The sequence below is a fragment of the Vitis riparia genome, chromosome 5, assembly GCF_004353265.1.
Source record: "Vitis riparia cultivar Riparia Gloire de Montpellier isolate 1030 chromosome 5, EGFV_Vit.rip_1.0, whole genome shotgun sequence".
NCBI classification, from domain to species: domain Eukaryota; kingdom Viridiplantae; phylum Streptophyta; class Magnoliopsida; order Vitales; family Vitaceae; genus Vitis; species Vitis riparia.
Window position 1 is genome coordinate 1,155,043 of NC_048435.1, and position 26,132 is coordinate 1,181,174.

General features: G+C 32.6%; 4 protein-coding genes across 5 annotated transcripts; 2 read left to right on the forward strand and 2 right to left on the reverse strand.

The window, feature by feature from the left end:
• Nucleotides 1-389: 389 nt before the first annotated feature.
• Nucleotides 390-1,828, reverse strand: LOC117915007 (LEAF RUST 10 DISEASE-RESISTANCE LOCUS RECEPTOR-LIKE PROTEIN KINASE-like 1.2). Its single transcript, XM_034830547.1, has 3 exons — nt 1,063-1,828; nt 743-787; nt 390-641 (listed from the first exon to the last, which is right to left on the reverse strand). The coding sequence occupies exons 1-3, from the start codon at nt 1,811-1,813 to the stop codon at nt 541-543; spliced, it is 897 nt and encodes a 298-aa protein (XP_034686438.1). The 5' UTR covers nt 1,814-1,828; the 3' UTR covers nt 390-540.
• Nucleotides 1,829-6,535: 4,707 nt separating this feature from the next.
• On the forward strand, nt 6,536-7,776 carry LOC117915363 (TPD1 protein homolog 1-like). The gene is made up of 3 exons (XM_034830927.1): nt 6,536-6,848; nt 6,975-7,088; nt 7,214-7,776. Exons 1-3 carry the CDS (start codon nt 6,770-6,772, stop codon nt 7,513-7,515), a joined length of 495 nt encoding a protein of 164 aa, XP_034686818.1. The 5' UTR covers nt 6,536-6,769; the 3' UTR covers nt 7,516-7,776.
• Nucleotides 7,777-8,930: 1,154 nt separating this feature from the next.
• LOC117914258 (receptor-like protein kinase ANXUR1) lies at nt 8,931-11,973 on the reverse strand. Its single transcript, XM_034829511.1, has one exon. The coding sequence runs from the start codon at nt 11,622-11,624 to the stop codon at nt 9,045-9,047; it is 2,580 nt and encodes an 859-aa protein (XP_034685402.1). The 5' UTR covers nt 11,625-11,973; the 3' UTR covers nt 8,931-9,044.
• Nucleotides 11,974-12,921: 948 nt separating this feature from the next.
• On the forward strand, nt 12,922-15,618 carry LOC117914953. 2 transcript variants are annotated; one of them, XM_034830481.1, is made up of 9 exons: nt 12,922-13,012; nt 13,087-13,232; nt 13,325-13,372; nt 13,449-13,595; nt 14,287-14,423; nt 14,511-14,580; nt 14,738-14,828; nt 14,929-14,998; nt 15,126-15,618. In XM_034830481.1, exons 2-8 carry the CDS (start codon nt 13,214-13,216, stop codon nt 14,954-14,956), a joined length of 540 nt encoding a protein of 179 aa, XP_034686372.1. In that variant the 5' UTR covers nt 12,922-13,012; nt 13,087-13,213; the 3' UTR covers nt 14,957-14,998; nt 15,126-15,618. The 2 variants fall into 2 exon arrangements, with proteins under 2 accessions (XP_034686372.1, XP_034686373.1); XM_034830482.1 differs by lacking the exons at nt 13,325-13,372; nt 15,126-15,618 and having other exon boundaries at nt 14,933-15,085.
• The last annotated feature ends 10,514 nt before the right edge of the window (nt 15,619-26,132 follow it).

Here is a 26,132-nt window from a genome sequence, read left to right on the forward strand (position 1 = left end):
CTTTGATTATAACTATAAGATATACGAGCAAGATTTCTACTGTAATAATAATTGTTTGTAGGAAACAATTTTATTTTTTTTCATAATGAGAAATTAATCGGATATAATTTTCAATTAGTGGGTCTTTTAGGCTATGTATGGCTTCGAAAAATTTAAGAAAAAATACAAAAGAAAGAAAAAAAAGAAAAAAAAAAGAGTGAAGAAAAATAAAATAAATAAATTTAAAAATATATAAAATTTAAATTAATTATAATTATATTTTATTTTATTTTATATTTTTTACTGTAAAAACAAACATACAAAAACCATTCTCCTTAATATTTTCCCAAAACCAAAAATAGCCTTAATATTAGCAATCAACAAAGAAAAACACTTTATATCTACTAGTGTGATAAAAATAAAATCATTTCCTTGGAATTTATGAACATATTTCACAAACTTTTATCAAATTACAAAGTGACTTAATCAGAAATTACTAAATTAGACATGGTTCAAGTCTATGGCCCTTCATCAAATTACATGTCAATTGAGAAGATTGTTCTATTTGACAGGACCAACTGGTTTGTATAAGCCAATTTTCCTTCTCTGGATGAAATAAAAAAATGTTGCTGCTACCATTAAACCTCCAAACACCACTGTGCCTGCAAGAAAAATGCATAAACAATTGTTGCCATAAAATACATTAAGTAATTGTCTCCAGCACAGTATGCTATAAAAAAAAATGGCTTAGCAAAATACTCACCAATGGCAGCGAAATTTGGCTGGAGAATATTGATTGGAACCACACCTGTCAATTTGTACATCCAACACGATTACTTTAAGGTGAGGAAAGTAAAATAATTTCACAATAATTTTTTATTTAATAAATATTAATCGTTTTTTTTATCACATTCAATAAAAAAATATTACAAAAGTAAAAATAACAATAAAAAATATAAAAGAAAATTGAGCAGTGAAAGTGTCAAGTGGCTGCGAGTATTACACTCGCGAGAAAATAAGTATAGGTCTAGCTTCAGATATGAAAAAGGAGGGATCTGGAATAAGGCTATCTATATTCCATACCGTTATCGTGACAGTTAGATGAACGGCGGCCGCCGGAGCAAACGCAGAAGAAATTCCGGTGAAGATCGCCACCGCCGTATCCACAGAATCCGCCACTGTCTTCACACGAACGACAACCACCGTCAGACCTCCACGTTAGCTCGAACCCTTCTCGTATGCCTCTACCAAAATCATCAACCAAATCTCCACCAACCGACTTCTCAATCACCGGCACAGTCGCAGTCGTTTCACAGTACCCACTCCAGTCGAACTCCGGCACTGCTCCCACCATAAACACATAAGAGCGCTTCGTCCCATGCCGAAGACACTCCATAGACGGCAGTGAAGGTGGATAAAGCGTGCAGTTATAGAAGAAACGCAGCATGTTATTACGTGCAGTGTAGCTGAAAGCGGAAGAGTTGTCCAATGTAACACCATGAGGTGCCCGGGGACAACTCCCATTGTTTATATCGACGTAGCGGAGGGTAAGCGTATTTTCAGAGTAATTGATCTTCATGATGCTGTAGGCATCGCCGGAGAGGCGGAGAACAGGGCCACCGCCATCGCCACCGCAGGAGATCCCGAAGCCCGGGTATCCACAGTGCTCCGACGGTTGATCTTGGTGCCAAAATGGGTAGCGGAAGACGCCGCCGCCGCCGCAACTGAAATAAGGACGTGCAGTGATAGGTGGTTTAATGGAATGGCCATCGAATCCATTGATGGAGGTGTGAAGAAGGGTGATGTAGAGAAAGAGATGAAAGAGAGAGGCCATGACTGAAGATGCCGATTTTTTAGGGTTTCATGCATGTATATTCTTCGTTAGTGAACGTTATATTATTTATTTGATTATTTTAATATATATATATATATATATATATATTTGGTTTGTTAATTAATGTACCCGACAGTCCAAAAAAAACAGAAGTCAACGAAGTAAGTAGGAAGATGATTGAGATGGAAGCATATTTGGAATAAATCATTTCTTAATAAGCAGTTGTTATGGATTGAAATTATGAAATAAACTTTTTCAACACGTGTCTCCTGATCCCAATATGTCACTGAGTGGCAGCTCACCAACTTGGTTCCAATTGAAAATCAACTTAATTAATATAATCTTGGATTATAATTTTTTTTATCTTGTGAATAATAGGTGGCAAGCAAGTTAGTTAGGTTGGATTGAGATTCAACCCGATGTTTAACTCTACGTGTTTAACTTAACCTTAATTTAGTTAGACTCGAGTTAGAGGAGTTATCCCGAAGAAGAGTCTTGGGCTTTGTTTGGATTTTAAAAAAAAAATTTTAACCTTTTTATCAAAACTTAATACATCAATTTTCAGGTAGTAATGAAAAAAATAATTATTTTCATGAAGAATAAAATTATATACACCATTATTAATTTGACACTAATGTTTTTAAGATTATTTGAAAACATGTACACTAAAATATGAATTTTTTAAGTGTCATTTTTTTAAAATTTTCAAATTTTATTCCCTTATTTGTTTATAATTGAGATTTATTTGAAAATTATTCTTAAAAATACTTTTTGGGTCGTAAAATTAAAACAAAGTAGAGTATTTTTAGTTGTAGTATTTTATCAAATAATTTAAAATATAGAATATAGTTTGAAAAGCTTCCCATCATAGAAGATTCTGCTGTATTTTTGTAAATGAAGTAATGGGAGAAATGTTTTTAAATATTTTTTTGAAATAAGATTTTATTCCTAAAATAACTAAAATTATTTTTAAAAACTGTCCACACCAAACGCGCCCTTAATTTCACACAAGGCGCCGCGCATTGTCACCTTCCCGCCCGCTTCATTGTCGCAGCCAATGAAGCTGCCCTTGTCGGTTCCTTGCGCACCCAAACCTCCTCAAATCGCGGACCAACTGGCCACTGTCGACCATCCGCCGCTGCATTTAATCCCGGCTCCGTTTCCTTTTTTCTATTTCAGGTAAAACCACAGGTGCCTTGTTTCTTCCAGACACACGCAACTGTGAAGTGTTCCATCACGCCTTGTAATTCCTCCCCGTTGACCATTCCACCCTTCACTTTTCCTTTCATGCATGGAATTTTTAGGGGCCGTCGGTCTATTACCATAATAGAAAGATATTGTCATGTCAACCTGCGGTAAGCGGCCGGAATTTCGTACGACGGTTTCATCTGAGCACTCTGATGCTGGTGTCTCTTGCTTGTCACCGGCCCCGGAACCGGCAATAGCAGGTGGCAGTACAGATGGCCTTAAGTCCCGAGGGTAAGTCAGGAATCATGGTACGGATTTAATCCTTTATCCACGTGACGTGGCACGTGGGGGAAAGCATGATGGAATGATTCTTGATCTCCCTGTAGTAAAATTTATGATGAATTACAATATATTAAGTTTACTATTCAGAGTATTTGAAGTGATTTTGGAAAGAGTTTTTAATATTTTTAATATTTAAATGATAAATTTTTTAAAATATTATAAATATTAAAAAAATTTCTAAAATCATTATTAAATTTTTATTTTTGATATTTTATATTGATTATTTTAATTTTATTTATATATTGATCTTATATTTTTATCTCTTCATTCAATAATATAAATTTGATAGTATATTTTTAAAAGTAAGACATTTAAATTTTTTTAATACAAGAAAACAATTTGTTAATAAACTTATTTTCATTCTTAAATAAGCTTCTATATATCTCCTTAAGAGCATGTTCAAAACCTTATAATAATATCCGAAAATAAGAAATCCATAACATCTATCATTTATTTTCGTCGTTAGGTATTTTATTAGAAAGTAATAAAAATTGAAAATAAACTTCGTAGGAATGATAAAAATGCATATTTTTCAAGTACCCATTTCATCCCATGTTTTATATAACAAGTCTAGGAACTAATACGATACATGAGTTAGAAATAGATTTAAGATTTTTTCTTTTAAAATCTCAAATTGAGTTGTGATAATATTAGCCTCTCGTATCATGTATCATTTCAATTACATGTATAATTAAATAAAAAGATGATTTAATCCGATTCATTTTTATCATTTTTTATATATTAAATAAAAATTACTTTTTCATAAAATAAATAATAAAAATTTATGATATTTATTTATTTATAAATTATACTATTTTTAATATAGTTAAAATATTAAATAAAAGATTAACCAAGAATGGTGATCCTATATAATTTTTTTTTTTGAAATGAGGATGAAATAAGTGTTAATTCATCCTACTCTTGGTATGACAAATTTTAGTGAAATATAAATTAATTTGTTACAAAAGTAAAAAAAAAAAATGCTTTTATTAATTTTGATATGAAGTATTTTTTTTTTATTTAATTCTAATAGTTATTCTTTGGGTGATAACATTTCCCACATTAGAAAATCCATATTCTCCCGAACTCTTTATTCCTCGTAAATAATTTTACTTTCCAAAAAGGTTAGAGACATGGTGTCAGTAGATTTTCCACTTGGACGGACACAACATATGCTCTGACCCAATGGTGAAGTGCTTTAAGCTCCGGCCCCTAGCCCCCAGCCCCTGTGGTGGCCACTAAAGGACTAACTACACAGCCATACAAGCCAGTACCACTCAGCTCAGGTGCACCATAAAACAGCCTTGATTCAGAGCTCAGACCCACCTCCACCTATCCCTTCTGCTGCATTCAGGCTACCTATAGCTTGCCTCCTCGCTTGTTCTCATTTTCTTTTATATATTTTTCATGGTACATTAGCCGAGGAGTGTGATTAATTCAAGCTTTCTGCAGCTCTTCATCACCTCTCTGTCACATGGTTCCATAAACAGCCACTCATCTGATAGCTCTCCCTTTCATCATCCTTCTTATATAAAACCCTAAGTTGCTATATACTTATAAACTGCATGAAAAAAAAAAAAAGGGTGCTTCTATTTGATAGTCTGGAATCTGTGATAACAGAGTGGAAAACTCCTAGAAAAGACAAAGGTGTGTGATCTATATGAAGAAAAGACGCGTTTGCAGTAACTGTTTTTTTTTTTTTTTGAGGAAGAGACAAGGTTGGCTTTCACACTGTTTCTTCCACGAACCTCCTCTCTCTCCCCACTCAGAGCTTTGGTTAGGCAAATCTGAATGTGATTAAAGTAGAGAAATTCACGAATATGGGCAAGGAAACATGTGTTTATGGGGTGGGTCGACTCGGGGTTTTTACCAGTTTGGAGATGAGTGTAGGGACATAGGCTTTGGTCAGAAATAGGAACAAAAAAAAGAAATATGGGATCTTAAAAGGGATCGTTTTGAAAGGATAGGAAGGCTATTAATCCTATAAGTTGCTCCATATGGGCTGGTTGTTCAGGGCATTACGGTACTGGCAGTGCTTCTCTGCACACTTCTTCTTACAGCTCAGGGAGAGTCATGGACTTTTGTCCTCTCTCCCTCTCACCATGCTGCCTGCTATCTGGAGCCTAGACCAAGACAGAGATAGGGTCGCTCGCTTCATTACCTGTAGGGAGGGAGAGATTGTGAGAGAAGACTCAGAAGAGAGAGAAAGAGAGGGGGAAGAGAGAGAGATTGTTGGGAAATTGGAATTAAGGAAGAATGAGTCCGAGTCGAGCGTGTGAATTGACCGACAAATGGCATCACTCCTATTATACAGCAGGGATGTGATGTTACGTGACCCAACCTATTCTTTCTTTTGCTTTCTGTCCATCCTTTCGGTTTTGTGTTGAAGACAGACGCGTGAAATTTTTCTTACTTACAATTAATCAGTTTAGTGTATATATATATATTTGACTAAAAATAAGTTTTTGTGAATTTATTTTAAAATAAGTTGTTTATAAAATGAATTTATGGGTTTATCAAGTAATTTTTGCAAAAATATTTTTAAAAATAATTGAAAATATGATCATCACATTTGAAAATTTTATATATATATATTAGAAAATACTTTGAACATAATATAAAAGAAAAAGGTGGAGAAAACTAGTGTTAGACAAAAAAAAATTATTTAAAAATCAAGTATTTTGACCAAATTTTAAAAATTATTTAAAAACTTTGAAGAATCATTTGATATTATATTTGAATCATTTGGTATGTTTCTGAAAATCACTTTTTTATTATAAATTAAAAAAAAAAACACTATCAATATAGATATTTAATTTATATAAAAAAAAGTTTGTAATTTAAAAGTAAGTTGAATATGAAAATAAAAAATATACATATTATTTTTTGTATAAGTCATTATTTTATATTTATGTTTAATAAAATTTTTATGAACTCTCAAACAAAAAGTTATGTCCAAAGAACCCTTGAAAACGAAAGGCAGATTACAGGGGGAAATGGGCTTTTGCTCATTTGCATTAAATGGCTGCTGCCTTTGTTTTGCCTAGGCAAAGAAGAAAAGTATGGCTAAAGAGGATGGACGAGAATGCTAAGATATGAAAATTGGTGTGTGGTCCTAAGCCATTTGAAGCCACCTCTCTCTCTCTCTCTCTCTCTTTCTCTCTCCCTTCCTTCCTCCCTCTTTTATGTACTTTGTAGTGTTTTGTTTAAAAGGGGCCATCACATCTTTGCGTATCATCACGGACTCACTCACCAACCCTACCAAAACTGAAAATCCTCACCATTCTCTTATTCCCTCTCTCTTTTAGATTGATGTGTAACAGCCAGTGGATTGACTGAAGCAGGAGAAAGGCACAAGAGGCAGCCAGCCAAAAACTACCAGACTCAGAGAACAATTCCATCTTCAAGACTCAGAAAAACCCCATCATGACCTCCAGTCAAATGTTCTTCTTCTGCTTGATTTTGCTCATCATTATAGTTATCTGCAGTGTTGGACTCCATCTGGGTACTGCTCAAAGAAAACTTCTCAGATCTTCTTGTCCAATTCTTTCCTTTCTTCCAACCTTGTTTGTATGTGGGAACTGACAAACAAGCCTCTCATGTACAAGTGTTTTATCTTCTTTGGCTGCAGATTCTTCAAGCATGTCTCTGCATTCAGTGCATGGAGATGACAACCAGAACTCCACAGCAGCAGTGATCAAACCAGCCCAAGTGTACTCAAACTACAGAAAGCTTCTGCTCCATGGTAAAAAGATCCAATCTCAATGCATGTATTTCTCTTTAGTTCTATAAGTTTTTTCAGTCCTCCTTCCAAATGGGGTTGTGTTAATTTCCTTCCTTGATCTTTTTCTTAACTTGTTTTTTCATTAGGGACATGCACAAACAGAGATATCAGCATCTCACAGAGCAGAGACTCATCTTCTGGGATTCCACAGTACATAGTTCAGATTGTGAATACATGTGTTTCTGGATGTGCTCCTTCAGATATCCATCTCCATTGTGGCTGGTTTGCCTCTGCAAGAATAGTAAACCCAAGAATCTTCAAGAGGCTCTTCTATGATGACTGCTTGGTGAATGGAGGAAAGCCTTTAAAGACCAGTCAGATCATCAGATTCACTTACTCAAACTCCTTCATGTACCCACTTGCATTCAAGTCTGCCAAGTTTTGCTGATGAGCTCAAATAAATTCAAATGAAAAATAAGACCACAAGGAATTGCACCACCATAACCACAGAGATCCATCAGAACCCAAATGTCAGAACCCAAGCAGAGGAACAAGCATGGTCTCAGCTTTTTCCACAGCCTAGTACATAGCCCACTCAGCCTATATCTCTTTGCTTTAATTTTTTTTTTTCTTTTTCGAAACCCAGTTTGAGTTTCTTTTCTCTATTGATGTTTTTTCTTTGATAAATATATAACTTTGTGGTTGTGAATACTGTTTCATCATCTCCACATACATATATTAAGAGAATTTTATTATTCTGGAATTTGTATTTCCCGAGTCAAAAGCTACTGTTTAGAGGGCTGCATGGCGCATGGAAGGTCTGAAACTCGGTGCTTCTTTTGCAGAACGTGTGCCCTCAGTGCACTCTCTTTGCCTTTGCCAACTCACACTAAGGAAAAAAAGAAAAAAGAAAAGAGAAAGATGAATTATTAGTTCTCTTTTACTCTTATTTTCTCTTTCTTTTTTTCTCTCCTCTTCTTTCTTTATTTCCTCCATGGTTGAAGATGTCTGGTCCCTTTTGCTAAGGATGATTGGAGCAATCCAGAGAGTATCAGCAGAGGCTGGATTGTGATGAGAAAATGACAAAAGAGAAAAGTTGCATCAGTAAAGAAGAAAAAAGCTGTCAAAAGGTGGTTTCTCACCTCTCTCTCTCTCTCTCTCTCTCTCTCTCTCTCTCTATATATATATATATATATACGAGATGGAAAAGGGGGGGGTTACATGTTAGCATCAAAGCTCACAGCTCGAGAACAGTAGACCTGAGAGAACAACAAGACCAGAGGAGAATAGTCCTGGTTGTGGAAATATGTTGAGCATCATTGAAGGGGTTTTGGAAACTCCCTTTGCATTTATAGAGGGGTTTTGAAATTGGCCTCTCTGCCTTCTAGTTGGGAATGAACAAAGTGATCTACCACAGAAGGTATTATGCTGTAAGCATCCTTGTAAATATATAGTGGTGGAAGTCAGAGAAAATTTAGGTGTTCTAGAGCTGGCCCATATCTTTCTCTTTTTGTTTCTTTGATATATGACTTTTGATCATATAATTGAAGAAAATGTATTTTCCTTTCATGGTTTGTTTGGTCAAAAATTTCCATTTTGGCATTAGCATTGAAGCCCACATGGTTAGGAATTCAGACTATGTTTTTGAGAGGGTAGGCCTAAAGTCACCTTTTCCGATTATAACCTAGAGTCTCTCTGATTATTTGAGCAATTCTACTAACCAGTAGTGGATTTGTAGACTATTTTCCTCTGTTGGTCAACTAGAGCCAATTCAGAGTACAGTAAATTCTTAGCTTCACTGAGAAATGATTGAAGAACAACCCAAATGAAATTTAAAGAAAAAATTGTTAGGTAGAACTTAAGGATACACCTTCACAGAGATGTTGAATCCCTTGACACAAGTTTTTATGGGTTTTCTTAACATTTTGATCAAAATTTAAAGGTGTTACAATGAGATAGAACAAGCATAATTTACCCTCATCTCCCTTTTGGGTTCACCATGTGTGAGAACACTTCACTTGTGCTTAAGTCCTCAGTATCCTCACTAACTGCACTCTCCTCATCAATGCTCAACATGCTTCTATGCATTGCATTGATGTCGGCATTCACCTTCTCTACATCAATTTTTGCTCCTTGGGGTTTCTCCTGCAATTGGAGGGCAAACTCAAGGTTCCAGAGTACGTCGCCCATTGAAGGTCGCTCAAGGCCATGATCAGACAGGCACTTCTCGGCAGTCTCTGCAAATTTCATCAAGCACTCAGGAGTGATATTTCCCTTAAGATGGGGATCGATGATTTCCTCGAGAATTCCCTTCTTTTGGCATTGTAGCGCCCAATCTGCAAGACTAACTTGTTCCTTAGGAAGGCTGGGATTGAGGGCTGGCCTTGCACACAATGCCTCAAAAAGTACTACCCCAAAGGAGTAAACATCAGATTTTTCTGTCAATTGTTGTCTCCGGAAGTACTCAGGATCCAAGTACCCAAAGCTGCCCTTAACCACTGTACTAACATGAGTTTGATTGAGTTCAGGGCCTGTTTTTGAGAGCCCAAAATCTGAAACTTTTGCTACCCATTTCTCATCTAGAAGAATGTTCGTAGTCTTCACATCCCTGTGAATGATAGTGTACTTGGCCCCAGTGTGAAGATAGTGAAGTCCCCTGGCAGCTCCAATACAAATTTCCAACCTCTGCTTCCATGACAATTGAGGTTTATCGCTCTTATAAAGATGCTCCCTCAGAGTCCCATTGGCCATGTAATCATAAACCAGAATCATCTCATTATCTTCTTCACAATAACCAATAAGAGAGACTAAATGCCTATGTCTCAGCTTTGAAAGCATCTCAATTTCAGTCTGGAACTCATGAACACCTTGCTCTGAAGAAGGGTTTGATCTTTTAATTGCAACTTTTGTGCTCCCATCCACAACCCCTTTATAAACCTTCCCAAATCCTCCAACCCCAATTACCTGTGACTCGTCAAAGTTCTTGGTACCATGCCTCATTTCTGCCAACGTGAAATGCCGACAAAGAGCTGCCGCCATGGAAGACAAGTGGCTACTGGCAGTGCTCTTGCCTGAGAGAGTAGACTTGCTTGCTGTTGTGCCAGAGCTGCCATGAACTGGCAACCACCCACTTGTCCTGGAACCACTTCTGTCAAGCATTTTCTTCCTTCGGAAAGCTATAACAGCAACAACTGCAACAACGACCACCAGCCCTGCAGCTCCTCCAGCAATCCCACCTATGACTTGAGCATTGTCACTAGACTCTGGTGAGGCGAAATTCCTCGTCTCCTCAGCCTTAACCAGCATGGGTGATGGCACAGGATTTGGACCTGCTAAATTCCCATTTGAGTCGTTAAGCTTAAAGATCTCCAATCCATTGAGAATTGCATCATAGAATTCAGGCTTCATTGATACAGATGGGTGTAATGCCACCCATAGTTGTTCATCACCATGTTCATCTTTAACATATACAGCAAAATCCTTGTAAACCGGCCCTCCCTCTGATCCAGCCCAAGCAATCAAATCAGCAGCTGGCTGTGCTGTTTGGTTGTTAACATAAATATCAAACACCCTCTGGTTGATCTTGGAAAGCAGAAACTCACAGAAATGAAACCTGACAATGTATGTGAAATTGGCATCAACCTGAAACACCCATGTCAGATTATAATTCTGATTGATCTTTGGGTCTGGACCCATTGTTCTTGCTGTTCTGTACACATCAACTGGGGCAATATATTCAGGCACATCCGAAGGATATTGAATGGTAACATTGCTATCAGCTTCAGAAGTGACCCCAAAGGCAGCCCCATACAGATATGGGGAATCATCATACCATGTCCGGCTTTGCCCAGAGTCATTATTGGCTGCAATGTACTGTCCACCAACATTCAACCGATACATGGTCTGCAATGAAGAGCCGGCAGCATCCATGGACTGGTCGGAGTACCCAACCATAGTTGCGGATCCAAATATATCCGGCATGGAAATTACTTCAATCCCATTGATAAAAGCATACGATCCATTGTGATTTGGAGAAGGCTTGAATGTGATATTGAGATGGCCAGATTCCAGGGGCATGAGAGAGAAGTCTTTGATGATATAAGCCTGTGTGAGAGCTTGGGCTGTGGTGGAGGCACTGAAATTGTTAAGGAGAGTGAAGCCACCGGCAGTGACCGAGAAAAAGCTGTCGGAAGCATTGAGAGCACTGTAAAAAGATGGGTAAAAATGGAGTCTGACCCAGAGGCGATTCTTAGGAGAAATAGAGAATTGGTAGGTGGATTCTGATGTGAAAATCCTAGCAGACATGTAAGGAACGGGAGAAGGCAGCGAAGGGTCTTGGAGTTGTGCTGTGGCCGAAATGGATTTCCCTGAGGAAGCCAGAAACTTAGTGTCCGGAACCCACTTCCGCCCATCAGCATCAGCGCCACCGCTGGAATCCCCACAACTCAAGATAAACGAAACAGAGTTCGATTCAGAGCTGCCGCTCAGTACATGAACGGGGTTGAAGACGAAAGAGAAGAAAACGAGACAAAACAACAAATGGGAAAGAAGATTCATAGCTAAAGAAAAAACCTCTTTGAAGATAACAGGCTGAGAATCAATGCAGAACAAGATTTTCCAAGGAAATTAACAGAGCAACAAGAAAAACAGAGGAACAAAAAACGGAAGAAATTTTTTTTTCTGCACGCTTAAAATTTTTTCCCGAGATGCAAATGCCTTAAAATGAATTCCTCTTAACCGTGTTTGGTCTGAATGAAAACGCGAAAACTGAAAAACTTACCTGGAAATTTCAAAGACATAGGGGTCAAGATGATGATAGGATTTGTTAGAAATTTTGGATTAAGGTTTTGGTTGACGTTAGGATAGGAGGTGGTTAGGGAGGAATGGAGGAGGGAAACGTCAAAAGGGACATGCATTGATTAGTTCTGTAACAGATCTTCCTTTAAGAAAGGAAGGAAGGAAGACACCAACTCATCCTCAGGCGTTTCTTTAGCTCTTCCTCCTTAAGTCTTCTTTGTTTCTCCCATGGTCACTGTCTAAGTCAAATTCCCACACCAATGCAAAATATATCAAATTGAAGAAAAAGACGAACAAAAATAATAAAATTTATTAAAGCATTTTTATATGCTTTTTTTAAATATCTTTGATTTCATTTTTTTTTAGGGTGAAAGAGAAGGAAAAAAAATTGACCTAAATTTGATTTAAATCTCAATAACTTTAAATGTTATTAATATTTTTAAATTTAAGTTTATTTGTTTATTATTAATTTTTTAATTTAAGTGTTAGGTAATTTGTTTTTGTTAAATAACTTAACGCGGTTAAAAACTAGTAATTTGAAAGAAAAAAAAAGAAAGTAATTTCACATATTTTAAAATATTAAAATTTATTATAATAATAAAAACTTTATAATGATTAATTGTATAATTAGTTAAAAAAATTAGTATGTTTAACTTGTCGATGATTTGCAATTTTTTCTCAATGAACTCTAAGAACAAAAGATCCTGAATTTTAATATGTTTGATAATTAAAAATTGGAACACATATTTTTATTTTTAAAAATATAAAAATATAATATTTTTAGAATATGTTTTAATTATTTTGACATGTTTTCTCATAGCAATGTTAAAATATGATTATATAAATATGAAAAATGATTAAAGTAAAACGATTTCAAATAAATATTATTTTTAAAAAATATTTAAAAATATAAAAATAGATTAATGACATTTCAATATCGAAACTAAACTTGGGCTTTATAAAATGTTATAAAATAGTTTTTAAAAACAATTCTTAAAAATTATTTTTCTGTTTTTTAAAAACATGTGAGTTGAGTGAGCCTGTGAGGGTAAGTCCTGCCTAATAGGATAATCCTCTCTTCTTGGGCTTCTTGTCTGTTATGGCTTTAAGCTTCTGCTTCAAAGCTTCACTCAACCAACAGCTACAAGGTGACTTCCCCGTAACTTCATTTTCCTCTCCTCTGCTCTCTCTGTCTCTTATCTGTCTGTGGTTTTCATTACAGTGAAGGTGAATTCTAGCAACAACAAATGTCTGCAAAAAATCAAAAACCTCACAAAAACCCTCACAGTTCCTTCAATTTTCTCCTCCCCACACGAATCTCTCCAAAAGGGGAACTGGGTTAAGCTTATATGTGGTGCCAGCTTCGAGGTACGAGAAAGGTCTAAAACCCCAATAGCAAAAACACCCACTCTTCTTATTCCCTTTTCTCCCAAACTAACATCTCTATTTCTCTCTCAAAGATGTGGTTGATATCAGAAATCTCTCTCAAGTTTACACTCTTGCAGGAGGTGAACAACTTGTAAACAAGTTTACACTCTTCAAGTTTACACTCTTGAATTATTTGTTTTGGATGAATGGTTACAGTTGATTGCATTGACTGTGCTGCGGACGCTTCGGTAGTGAGCGCTGTGAATGAAGGAATTGAGGCGGCTAGAGAGATTGTGCCGTTTCGAAGACCTTGGGTAATGATCAGTGTTAACGATAATGAAGATCTTCATTTTCGCAAAGCCGGTAAATGCCCCCATTCCTTCTTTACTAGATATTGATAAAACAGTATAATTTGCTTGCAATCAGCATTGTAAATTGAATTCATGCAGTACATTGCCAGTACCATCTCTCAGACAAATTCTCTTACTTGTATCGGAATTATACATGTAACCATGTACCCCCAAATGTGTAAATATTGTCCACTGCCCAAGGGTTTGACACATTTTTAAAAGTTGTCTGCCGTGGGATATCACAATCAACTCATGATAACGACCCATTCTCATAGTTTATAACGATCTGGTACCATTTGTAATGATCTATAAGTCCCACATCGGGATTGAGAATCAATTCTAATACAATTTATAATGACTTGCTCCCAATCATAAGTATTATCTACTATGTACCCAAGATGCCCTTACAATTTTAAAATGCATCAACATGACATATATAGTGTTAGAAACATTTTTTCATATCTGATATGAGATATTACAATGCATATTGTTGTGGCTTCTTTTGGATTTCTGTCGGATTGTGGTTGAATGCAAAATTGAGAACAGTTTATAATGCTTAGTTGCCCTAATCTAGCCAGGAACCATATGAAATATGTTATGAACTTATCTTATAGAAATGTGGTAACATGTCCTTTAGCATTTGATCATCTCCCATATGAGTTGTTTGCTTTGTTCTGAGCTAACTTTGAGTATTACTTTATCAGAATTTGATCCAGCAGACTGTCCTCCAGACTGTTCAAGGCCATGTGAGGTGGTTTGTCCTGCTAATGCAATTTCACTGGTGGAAGGGAAATCAACAGTAGAACTTCCCCACAGTACAAGATCACCTGGAGCATTGAAGGTCTTTTTGTGTGGTTTATTTTATTAATCTTCCAAACACCATTCATTGTTTCCCATGTTCAATATCAAAGTTGATACTGGTATGCAGGGTGGAGTTATAACCAAATGCTGCTATGGCTGTGGCCGGTGCTTTCCTGTTTGCCCATATGATAAAATAAGTGAGTTGTGTTCACTTCTGTTCTGCTATTTTCTTCACTTCTCCTTTCTTATTCCCTTCTTCTGTCTAAGGTGCACGTGGCTACATTGAATTCATATATTTTCCTGCTCTTGTTGCTTTTGGAATTAGTTGGATAATATTTGGTTGAGTTGATATAGGTGTGGTTACATATGTAAGAAATGCAACTGCCACAGCTGAACTTCTTAAGGGAGACAACGTTGACGCTGTAGAGATACATACAAGTGGAAGGTATCCCCAGTAAAATACGATGGAAGATGCCTTTATGTTCTTGAAATTAATCCACATCTTACCCTGCTTGAATCTTTTGGTCACACATTTTTGTATTTAGGCAGAGTGCTTTCTTTAGAGAACTTTGAAATCGTTTGGGAGATGCAATTAGGTATCTGAGGCTGGTAGCAGTAAGTATGGAACCTTTCCCTATTGTTGAAATATGTAATTGAATGATCATATAGTTATCATTAAGCCATTAATTATGGATCAGCCCATATCGAGTTTCTTGGACACTATGATCCTTTCTTGGTCCAGGTTAGCTTACCTGATATCGGGGATTCCACAATATCTTCAATGAACACAATGTACTCTATCATGGAACTGCAGTTGGATTGCTACAACTTATGGCAGTTGAGCCCATGTTGCTTCAAGCTTTCAATCATAATATAACTTGTTGGATTCAAATGATATCATCATAGAAATTAAATTCAGTTTTAATGATCCCATATATGTACACAATATAATCTACAAAACCCACAGTTGGATGGCCGCCCAATGAGTGGAGACATTGGTTGAGGTGCCACCAGGGAAACGATTGCATTTGCAGTTCGTCTGGCTGCTGCAAAAAGATAGACCTCATGGTTTGTGTAGAGGATCGCCATGTTTATTGAGAATGCATGTTAAGTTTGTATGATTCGCCCGGTTTACATCTTCTTTTCCCCGTAGGTTTTCTCCAATTGGCCGGTGGCACTAATGCTCACACAGTTGATGGGTTGAAGAAAGAGGGGCTTTTCCAGACAACATCCGTGCCCAGTACTTCTTTATCCTGCTCCTTCCATATTTCATTTTGCTCTCTTCTTGCATTATATCACTTTCCTATTCTAATCATCTCTTTTTTCAGGGAACTCAAAGGATGAAACACTGATGCACTATTCACCTTGATTGGCTCAAGCTTTAATTGTTGGGGTTGCTTACGTTGGATATGCTCACAAGGTCAGTCTTCAAGTTTCTTGAATTATCAATGTAATATCCTAAATCGGATTGTGGGGATTGTGATATCACATATTGGATAGGAAAAAAAAATCCTGATAGTATATATGTGTAGACCCATCTTAACCGTAGACGCGATTGAAGTCTTTTGGAGTCCAAAGTGAACAGGTCATTACAATCAATATTAAGCAGTCACAGAGGCACTTGCTTTAGTTGGAACCGTCAAGTCTTATGACCCCTCTCTCATTACCTCCCGGATGTAACAAACTGTGTTATTGAAATGTAAGACGAATTTAAACTTTCTAATAAAATTTTTGCGACCGTATATGCTCAGAGGGATGCGCCAGGCCCTTTCAGTAGTGCAAAGCAGGGGCGACGGTTGAGGCCCACGGTAGCGAGCTATAGTACATGAACGTAGCCCAATAAAAATTAATTTAATATCATGTGGGCCGGTGGCCCACATGCCTTCCAGTGTACCTGGGTTCTCCTTATATATCGCTATTCATTTTCCCGTCCCTGTCACAAATCGATGTGGTACTGAACATGGGAATCACCATCTACAGAACTTTAGCTCGGGTTCACGTGAGTGATGGACCATTGTGGGGCTCAATTCACGTGGAATTTCATCCGACTACGCTTTCAGTTTATGCTGATTTCTGGATTTTCAAATGCAAGCCCAGTCTTCTGCTAAGGAATATTTTGCTAAGCCCGTTACATAGGATGGGTTGGAGTCTCTAGGAGACATTTCCATAACAGCTGTTAAAAATAGTTTTTAATTATTTTTTAGAATAAAATTTTATTTGATAACTCAAACATGAAAAGCGGTTATTTTAATTATTTTTCGTGTAGCTATTATTGATTCATGTATAATGCAAGAAAATTTAAAATATTTTTATATTTTTAATTATTACATAGAATAATCTATAAAGAATAAAAATAAATAAAAATAAACACTTTAAAAAAAAAAAAAAAGTGGGATTTGATTCATTGATATTAAAATATATGAAAAAAAATCTCAAAATTTTAAAATTAGTATTATCTTCATCTATTTAAAAATAATTTGAAATATATATATTTTTTAATGAGTTATCTAATTATTCTCATAAATACCTCTTTACCTATTATATCATACAAATTAATTGACAACTAGACTTGTCCATATAGATGTTTCTCTTTATTTTAGATATTTTATTATTATTATTATTATTATTATTATTATTATTATTATCATTATTTTATTTTAATATTTTATTATTTGGGATTTTTTTTCTCTATAAATATTATAAAGTAAGAATTTAAAAAAAAATATATTATAGTATTAATAAGTTAAAAATAAATTCATATGTCTAGTAATAAATAAACCAATAATAAATTTATATTTATTATATAATATTAATAATTGTTTAATATAATAGATAATAGAATTTGTTGTAAGAGTTTTTTAGATATAAAATGTTTTCCTTGTTGTACTTTGATATATGGTATAAAAATAAATAAATAATATTTTATATTAAATAAATTAATCATAATTAAAATAATTATATATTATTAATTTTATTATTTATTATTTAATAAACAACCTAATTACTTTTGAATTGGTAATTATAATTAAATAAGATTTGTTTGACAATATTTCCTCTTAAAATTTTAGAAAATAAAAAAATATATTAATCCTATTTAAATAGGATTTTTTTTTACATAATATTTTCAAAACTTTTAGGAAACTAAAATAAGAATTGTACAAGGGGTTTGTTTATAGAGAAAAAAATCTCAAATAATAAAATAATAATAATAGTTAAAAGGAATGGAAACATTCGTATGGAGAGGTCTAGTTGTCAATCGATTTAAATCACATGGCAAATAAAATGACATTTTTGAGAATAATTGGATAATTCATTAAAAAGTGTTTGTGTCTTAAATTATTTTTAAATATATGAAGGTAATATTAATTTAAAATTTTTGGTTTTTTCCATATATTTCCATATTAGTGAATCAAATCTCACTTTTCCTTTTAAAAAAATTGTTCTTAAATTTTCTTCATTTTGGTTAAAAGTTTATAAAACTTGTTTCTGAATTCAAAAATTATATTGAAAACTGTTTTAAATTTTTTTTATTTAATACAAATTGCAAAGAGGGGGTTGAACCATAAATTTGCCCTCAAACCAAGCTTTAATATCACAGGATTTGCGCTCAATATGCATATTATACTCTTAGCAAAGCTTATCCATAATATGGATTAACTTTCTTTTATTTAGTATGCTAAAAAAAATTAAAATTTGAAACCAGTTCGAGGGTTGACCAAAAAAATAATTTTCAAACACTAAAACTCTTTCATCATAAAATGTTTTATATTATAATTATGATATATGCCAAAAGGTATCTTCACTGTAGAGAATAATAATTGCCCCAAGGCAAAGCCCACCCACCTCCAAAGACCGGAGTTAGAATTTATAATGGCAGCGACATTTCCTACATTTCCGCACGTGCTTCACATTTTGGCCTGGGTCGGATGACCACTAATCTAAAACAGTTCGAAGCTTATATCAATGAAACTACCTAATCAATGTAACATGGATGATGTATAAGCTTTGTTTTGATAAGTGCTTTTACAAAAATAGTTTTTAACAATTATAAATTTGATTTCTATATTTTAAAAATACATTTTTAAATTTCAAGAAGATTATTGTAATTTTTTAATTAATAAAATTTGTAAAAGCTTTCTACTAAATTTTATTGAAAAAAAAAATTAAAAGGAAAGTAGACACTACTGAAAGTCTGAGCTGAAAATGCTCAGACATCAAACATCAATCAGAGTGGGTCTGAGCTTGAATCTGTGGATGAAAATGAAATGCGTGGAATTTTGAACTAATTCCTTTGGCCATTAATTTCCTCATGGCATTCATCTCTTGCAAGTTGCAACCAAACAATCAATGATATGATGCTGAGCAGGTTTCCATTTTACTTCATCTGTCCATGCACATGATATCACACAGTACTTCAACTCATCCCGATTAATGAAACCACCCCCCGCTCAACAAAAGTATTAATTAAAACTTTTAAAATTCAAAGTACTTCACTTAATTTGTCAAGACATTTATGATACATGAACTTCACATTTATTATAATTATTGACATTGAAAATTTAAATCAAAATTTTGGGTTTAACCATTACAATTATTATATATAATGATAGTATAATTTGTTATTTAAATTTATCATTTAAAATAAAAATACTTGTAAAAACATTTTCAAAATATCATTTCTTGTTTTTTTCCACATTTTTTTATTTTTATTCTAATTTTTAATTTTATTAAGAAAAAAAAATAAGTTTTATAATTATATGATGATTTTTTTCATATATATATATATGTTAGAAATATTAGGCTAATCCAACCTATGGTAATCACCCTATAGGGGGGTGAATAGGGTGATGGTCTCTTTTTGCTAATTTAAAACTAAGTGAATGTAAGAGACAATTATATGCAAGTATATAATAAGCAATATAATGACAATTGCATATAAATTAAAGAGAAAGGAATAGAGAATGCAAACACAAGAGTTTATAGTGGTTCGGCGCAACCCGGCCTACATCCACTTTTCTCTAACTTCAATCCCGAGCTTGAAGTTTCACTAATTCAAGGCTTCCAAACCAAGTCTTCAAGCAATACAATTGGATTATGGTTCCAATTCATCCTCTTGGACTTTTGGCTCCAAGCACCCTTTACACTTCTCAAGAGATACCACACTCTTGAGAAACTTCCTCTCAAATGTTTACAAATAAAATGATCTCACAAAAATCCTAGCACAAGAACTTTAAGCTCAAATGATATAAGAAAATTAGGATTGAAATGTGCACAAAAGATATGCAAGTTTTATAATAATGGTGCACTCAAAAACACTATTCCAATGCTCAAATATAATCAAGAAAGGTTTGGGAAGGTTAAGCTTTTTAAACAATGAAAATTAGAGCCTTTTTATAAAAGAGAAAATCCAAACTAGCCGTTTGGGGGTTCGACCGGTCGAGATAGGAATCGATCGGTTGACTAGCCGTTAGCATTAAATGCTTAGCAGGTGACCATTGGGCCTCAACCGGACCTCGACTGGGAAGAGAATTACCTCAATCGGGAAGAGAAGGTCACTGGGAGAGAGAGAAACTTTTGGGCCTCCCTCGACCGGTGGTCGACCAAACAAGCACAACTGGTCGACCAGTTCCTCAACCGGTTGAGCCATCTTTTGGTTCAACAACCATATTTTTCAACTTAAAACCTTTTTAAAACAAGTTTAAAAAACGTTTAACACAAAGTTTTAGTTAAAAACACGAAATCATTCAATCCTTAAGATATTTAAAACAAAATAACTATTAGATGATTTTGGTGCATAAGTAAAGAATGTAATGCATGAAAATCCTAGTACACCAACAACCTTACAAAGAGATCTAATGAAACTTGGGTCTTGAAAAGCACTTCTCTTTGAAGTGGTCTTCTTCTTCATGATTTCTCATTGACTTGATTTGTCTTTATGATTGCTACTTTGGAAATCGTATTGCCTAATCACACTTGAAATATAATCATTAGTTTTAAACCTTGTTTTGTTATCATTAAAATCAAGATTAACAAAACCTTGGTTTCACAATATATTAATTTTAAATTGATAAAGTATGTTTTTATATTAAATTCAAGGAAGATAAAATGTTTAATTTTTCATTTAGATTAATGTTTAATCATTTTTTTTATTTTTTATAATATAATAATTTTTAAAAATTCATATGATTTTTTTTTCCCTTTACATAGTGTTTTTTTTTTCTTAATTTTCATGTATAATTTTTTTTTCTCAATGCATCGAGTGAATGATGTTAATACATTTGATATGTTGAATATTAATAAAATATAGGTACAACATAAATTCATTATACTTATAATACAAATACGCTATCGTTACAATATATTACAACATAATTTAATTTATTTTTGTTTAATTTTTTCACGTGCTATATTACCCAATGAATAATTGTGAGATATTTCATTTAATAGTTGTGTGTTAATCAATTAAATATTCATATATTATTCAATTGATGAGTGCTCGTAAAAAATAATTATTCATTTTATTATAATAATAAAGTTTTTAATTATATGTTTCATATATAAAATTATATAATAACCTTATGATATGATTTTTATTTATGAGATATTAAAAATTATTTTTTTTACAAGGTTCTTTAAAATATCTCAATTTTTTAAAAAAAAAAATGGCAAATTTTTCAGACTTGAGAAATGTATTATTGATTACCTGTACTTATTATCATGTATGGACCCCACATCATTGACAGTCTCAAATTTATTTATCATTATGTATGAACCCCACATCATTGATAGTCTCAAAATTATTTTTAAATAATATAGAAAACATATGTAAGGATAAAATTGTCCTCTAAAAATCTTTGAGATGAGTGAACCTTCCTAGTAATTATCCCATCCAACCCACCCTATTGGGTAATTATCCCAAAAAAAAGCCAATTAATATTATTAATTGCTTATAAAGCAGTTACATACATTTTAAAAAGAAAAGGAAAAATAAAATTTTGTGATTTAAGTTTTTAACTAAGCCAAGGTGGCATTGGATGTTTTGCATCCCTAAAATAAAATTTAATTTGAAATCTTTTATTTTTTGAACAAATATAAAACAAAGATAGAAGTTTACTTATCATAGATATATAAAATAAAAATAATTTTAAAAATTTAATTTAATGTGTTTAAAAATTTAGGAACAAATAATTTTTTTAAAAAAAATTGAATTTAACCAAAATGACATATGGTACCGAAAAAACAAAAGTTAAAACGGGATTCATAATTCAATCTTGATGTCTATGAACTACCAATCCTTTACAAGACTATGTTAGTCATCAAGTCAAATTCTCATATTAGGAACAAATAATTTAAAAATAAATAAATTTAACTAAAATGACATATGATACCGACAAACAAAAGTTAAAACGGAATTCATGATTCAAACTCGATGTCTATGAACTACCAATCTCTTACAAGACTATGTTAGTCATCAAGTCAAATTATCAAATTATCATTCATCGAGCGAGTATGAAACAACACGAGTCCTTAAACAATAGGTATGATCAAATCATCCAAATCAATTAAATCAATGCATTATAAACACTCTTAAGATTTGAGCAGACCAAAATCCAAATAACATCTAAAATTTTATTCCATCTTGCATTATTTTTATTTGATTGTTCTCTCTTATTCATTACCCTTGATCAACATGACTATCAGGATCCGTCAAACCAAGCATCCCACCCATGCATGCATCGGATAAGGGAGTCCCATTCTTCTACCAACCTCCCACTTTTCAAAGAGGGTAGAACACCTACCAAGATTGAGCCCTCGGTTGCGTAAATTGTAGACCCTACCAAAACCAAACAGAGAAGCTTTAAAACGTCCAATTCCCACATGACCATCAAACCTACGATTAAAAAACTGAAAAATTGATCGCATACGTTGATACAAGAGAGATATAATTTATATGCACGTCACCGTGAATTACAATATTCCTTTCTCAAATATCCCCACCCTCCCACAGGCGGCTCCAAAACATCACATTAAAAAATAAAATACCGAGTCCAATCGTCACATGGCTCAGTCAACCCGGGTGGCTGAAGCCTGCACTTAGTCTACATGTGTGAGCTCGGTGAACTTGGGAAACACCACTAAAGTGTTTGTTTTTTTACTTGAAGCTTAATACTTAATAATGTTAAATATTATGTTATTTATTTTTGTAGCATTTTATTTTTATTAAATATTAAAAAATAAAAAAAACTAATATGTTATTTTTTTATTTAGAAAAAAATTACATATTTTAGTTTTTCCTATTTATTAAAAAGTTTATAATAAGTTATAAAAATTTAAAAAAACAAATAATTTAAATTTTAAAATTAAATTACTTTCAACAAAAAGTCAAAAAAACAAACACCACCTAAATCATACTCGTTTACTTTTTTTTTATTGTATGGACCATAATTTTTGGGCCAGCTCTTTGGCTTCCATTAATTGAAGTTTTATTTTTCTTGATCATTGTGGAAAATTTGAGTTGTGTTTGAACCAAGGAGATGAAAATGACCTTCTAAATGGTATGGTTAAATAAGTATAAAATGTTGTGGGCCTTTTAGATTTTTTTTTTCTTTCAATATTTAAAATAAAAGACACCTTTTTTTATTAATATAATAAGACGTCTTTTCAAGTAATATATTGGACATGTAGTTTTACTTATATGTAGATTGACTTTTGGGTAATTAGAAACTTTTTTTTTTTTTTTAAGTTTAAAAAAAGTTTTTGTGGATATTTGACTTAAAGTATGTTAGATGATTATTTTAAGAAATGTTTGAGAGTAATTTTATATATTGTTTTTAATATTTTTAACATTTGCATGATAAAAATTGTTAAGTATTATAAATATAAAAAATGTTTTTTATAATTACTATCAAACGGAGTCTTAGTCTTTCTAACATTTTTAATGATCAAAATTTTTAAATATTAAAAACGCTTTTTAAAATCATTGTCGAATGGGTTTTTATAAAGTGTATTTAGTAATGATTTTAGGAAATATTTCTAAATTTTTTAAGACTTAAAAAATGAAAGTATTAAAAAAATTATAAACACTTTCTAAAATTACTATCACACACAATTAAAGTTTGTTGAACAATGACTTTAGAAAACGTTTTTAATTTAATTTTTTTAAATTAGGTTTTTAACCAAATTTAAAAAATACATTTAAAAATCTAAAAAGTCATACTTACAATGGTTTTTAGATAAATACTTAATAAGTAATTCTCTTAAAAACACTTTTTTTAAAAATACTTATAATAAAAAGACATTGTCAAGAGGCACTTTTATTTTATTTTATTTTTTAAAAATATAATAGAAGTAAAAAATTGTTAAGATATATTTCATCACCATTCTTAAAAAATAGTTTTCTATAGAAAATACATTTTAAACTTTTTATGGAAAACAATTTGTCTTTTTTTTTTTTTCCAAAATTTGTTATCAAAACGAGGTTTTAAAATAATTTTAAGGTATATTCATTTTTTTGTGAATTTTTTTAAAACAAATTTAAAAAATGAAGAATATTTTGAATTTTTTTTAAATTTATAAATAAGTGTATAATCCCTTTACAGAGAATAAGTAAAGAAAATTATTTTTCACATTTAAATTTATAAACACAAATTAATTCACAAAAAAAGTTGAGAATTATTTTTATACCTTTTGAGACTTATTTTTTAAAATGTTGACAAAAGGACTTTTACTTTTTATTAAAAAATATATATATATTATTATTTAACCAATAAATCATTTCAAGTTAATAAAAATTATAAAGTAATAAACCAAAAAAAAAAGTGGATTTTCAAACGAATTTCCATAAATAGCCTCTAGTATTTCTCTTTCTGACGCGTGTGTATGGGAGAATTAACAAATACTTGGGGAAAATTCTACAGTACCACTTCGGTACCTATCCAAAAAACAAGTTCAATCCGGACCGTCCAATTGGTTTATGTATTTTAAAAAAATTTAAAAATATATAAAAAAAATAAAAGTAGGTTGTCGGTCACCTGATTTCCCGCTTCTATCTTGCTTAATCTTGTTTAAAGACAAAAATTTGTCTGATGGGTATTACACTTGACGCCTATTTTCGAAGAGGTGAGCTATTAGTTTGATGAACATTACAACTTTTTCCGGATTTTAGAGAGTTAAGCTTCAGAAATTTGAGGGTGTGGAGATGGAATTTTCGGGTGAAATTAATATTTACAGAGAGAGTGGGCTGAGTGGGGATTTTGAAGGAGAAATCAGAGAGAGGAAAAATCAGCAAGAAAAGAATTAGGCGGGCTTTGGTGGATCCGAAACCAATCTCCTCCTGCAGGCAACTCTACCTACTCTCCCATAACATGTACTTCACTCATCTTATGTCATATGGTAGTGATTGAAATGTCGAAAATTTCGGCGATATTTATGAGAAAGACAATATTTTTACCGATTTTTTGGAAAATTTCCCGATATTTCCTACCAATCAAACGGGTATTGAAAAAAAAAATGATAACATGATTAGATTAGTACCTGCGAGGATTGAGAGTGGTAGAGTAAACTAGAACTGGAGCCTTTTTAGGGATTCTCGGTCTGCAGGGAAAAAAGGGCTTATTATCCTCTCTTAGAAAGTTCGTACCATCTTTTAGAAAATTCGTACATAATCTTAAAAAGTTCGTACCCTCTCTTAAAAAGTTCGTACTCTCTCTTAAAGAGTTCATACCCTCTTTTACAAAATATTGATGACAATTTCATAACAAATTACTAAATGCTCTCAATTTGATTAAAAATAACTCAGAAAAAAATTAAAAAATCTAGATATTATAAATCATTACATATTTAAATGTCATTTAACATGACATTTCTACCTACAATAGTTATATGTAAATGGAAAAAAAAAAAAAAAATCAAATGTTACCTTTTAACACTTGTAATCACTTGACATCCTTCAAGACATATAAAGCTTCATCTTCAAATTTAATCTATGAACAAAAAAAAAAAAATTATATAAAAATTTTAATAACAATTTGATAACAAAATTTTATAATAAACTCATAAAAAATTTTAAAATCGTTATTTAACATCACATTTCTTCCTACAACAATTATATTTGGATAAAAAAATATCAAATATTACATTTGACACTTGTAATCACCTGAAATCCTTCATCTTCTTCATATAATACAAATTTTAAATTTTCTCTCTCAAAAAGTTTTGAACTTGATATTGAAATTTGATTCATCAAAATACATCTTACATATTTTGTAATTTGGTAGTTGAAATTATTTAATTTTCATATTAAATTATTATCTTTTTTTTTATATATGAATAATGAGAGTATAAGAGTAGTAGGTAAGATTTTCTTTTTTTAGATAGAGTTAGGTAATGTATTAAATAACAAATTATATTTGATATTTAATAATAAATTATAAAAAAGTTGTAATATTTAGATATATATGAAATACATGTGATTATTTTTCACTAACAAGTCATTTTTACCGATTTGATAAGTTTTTATAAATTTTTTAATGATATGTACTTTACACATGTCATATTTTTATTGGGGTCAAATGTGGGTAGGTACCCCAAAATGAAGAGTGGGTACCATAGAACAACCCAATACTTGGACATGAAACTAATTAAAAGCTAGGTGGAATGCTTTGAGTTGACCAAAATACCCTTCTTCTTTTGGCATTAATCATCACATGTGTCTTCACTCCTCAATTGGCAACCTTTGACACACGTGACA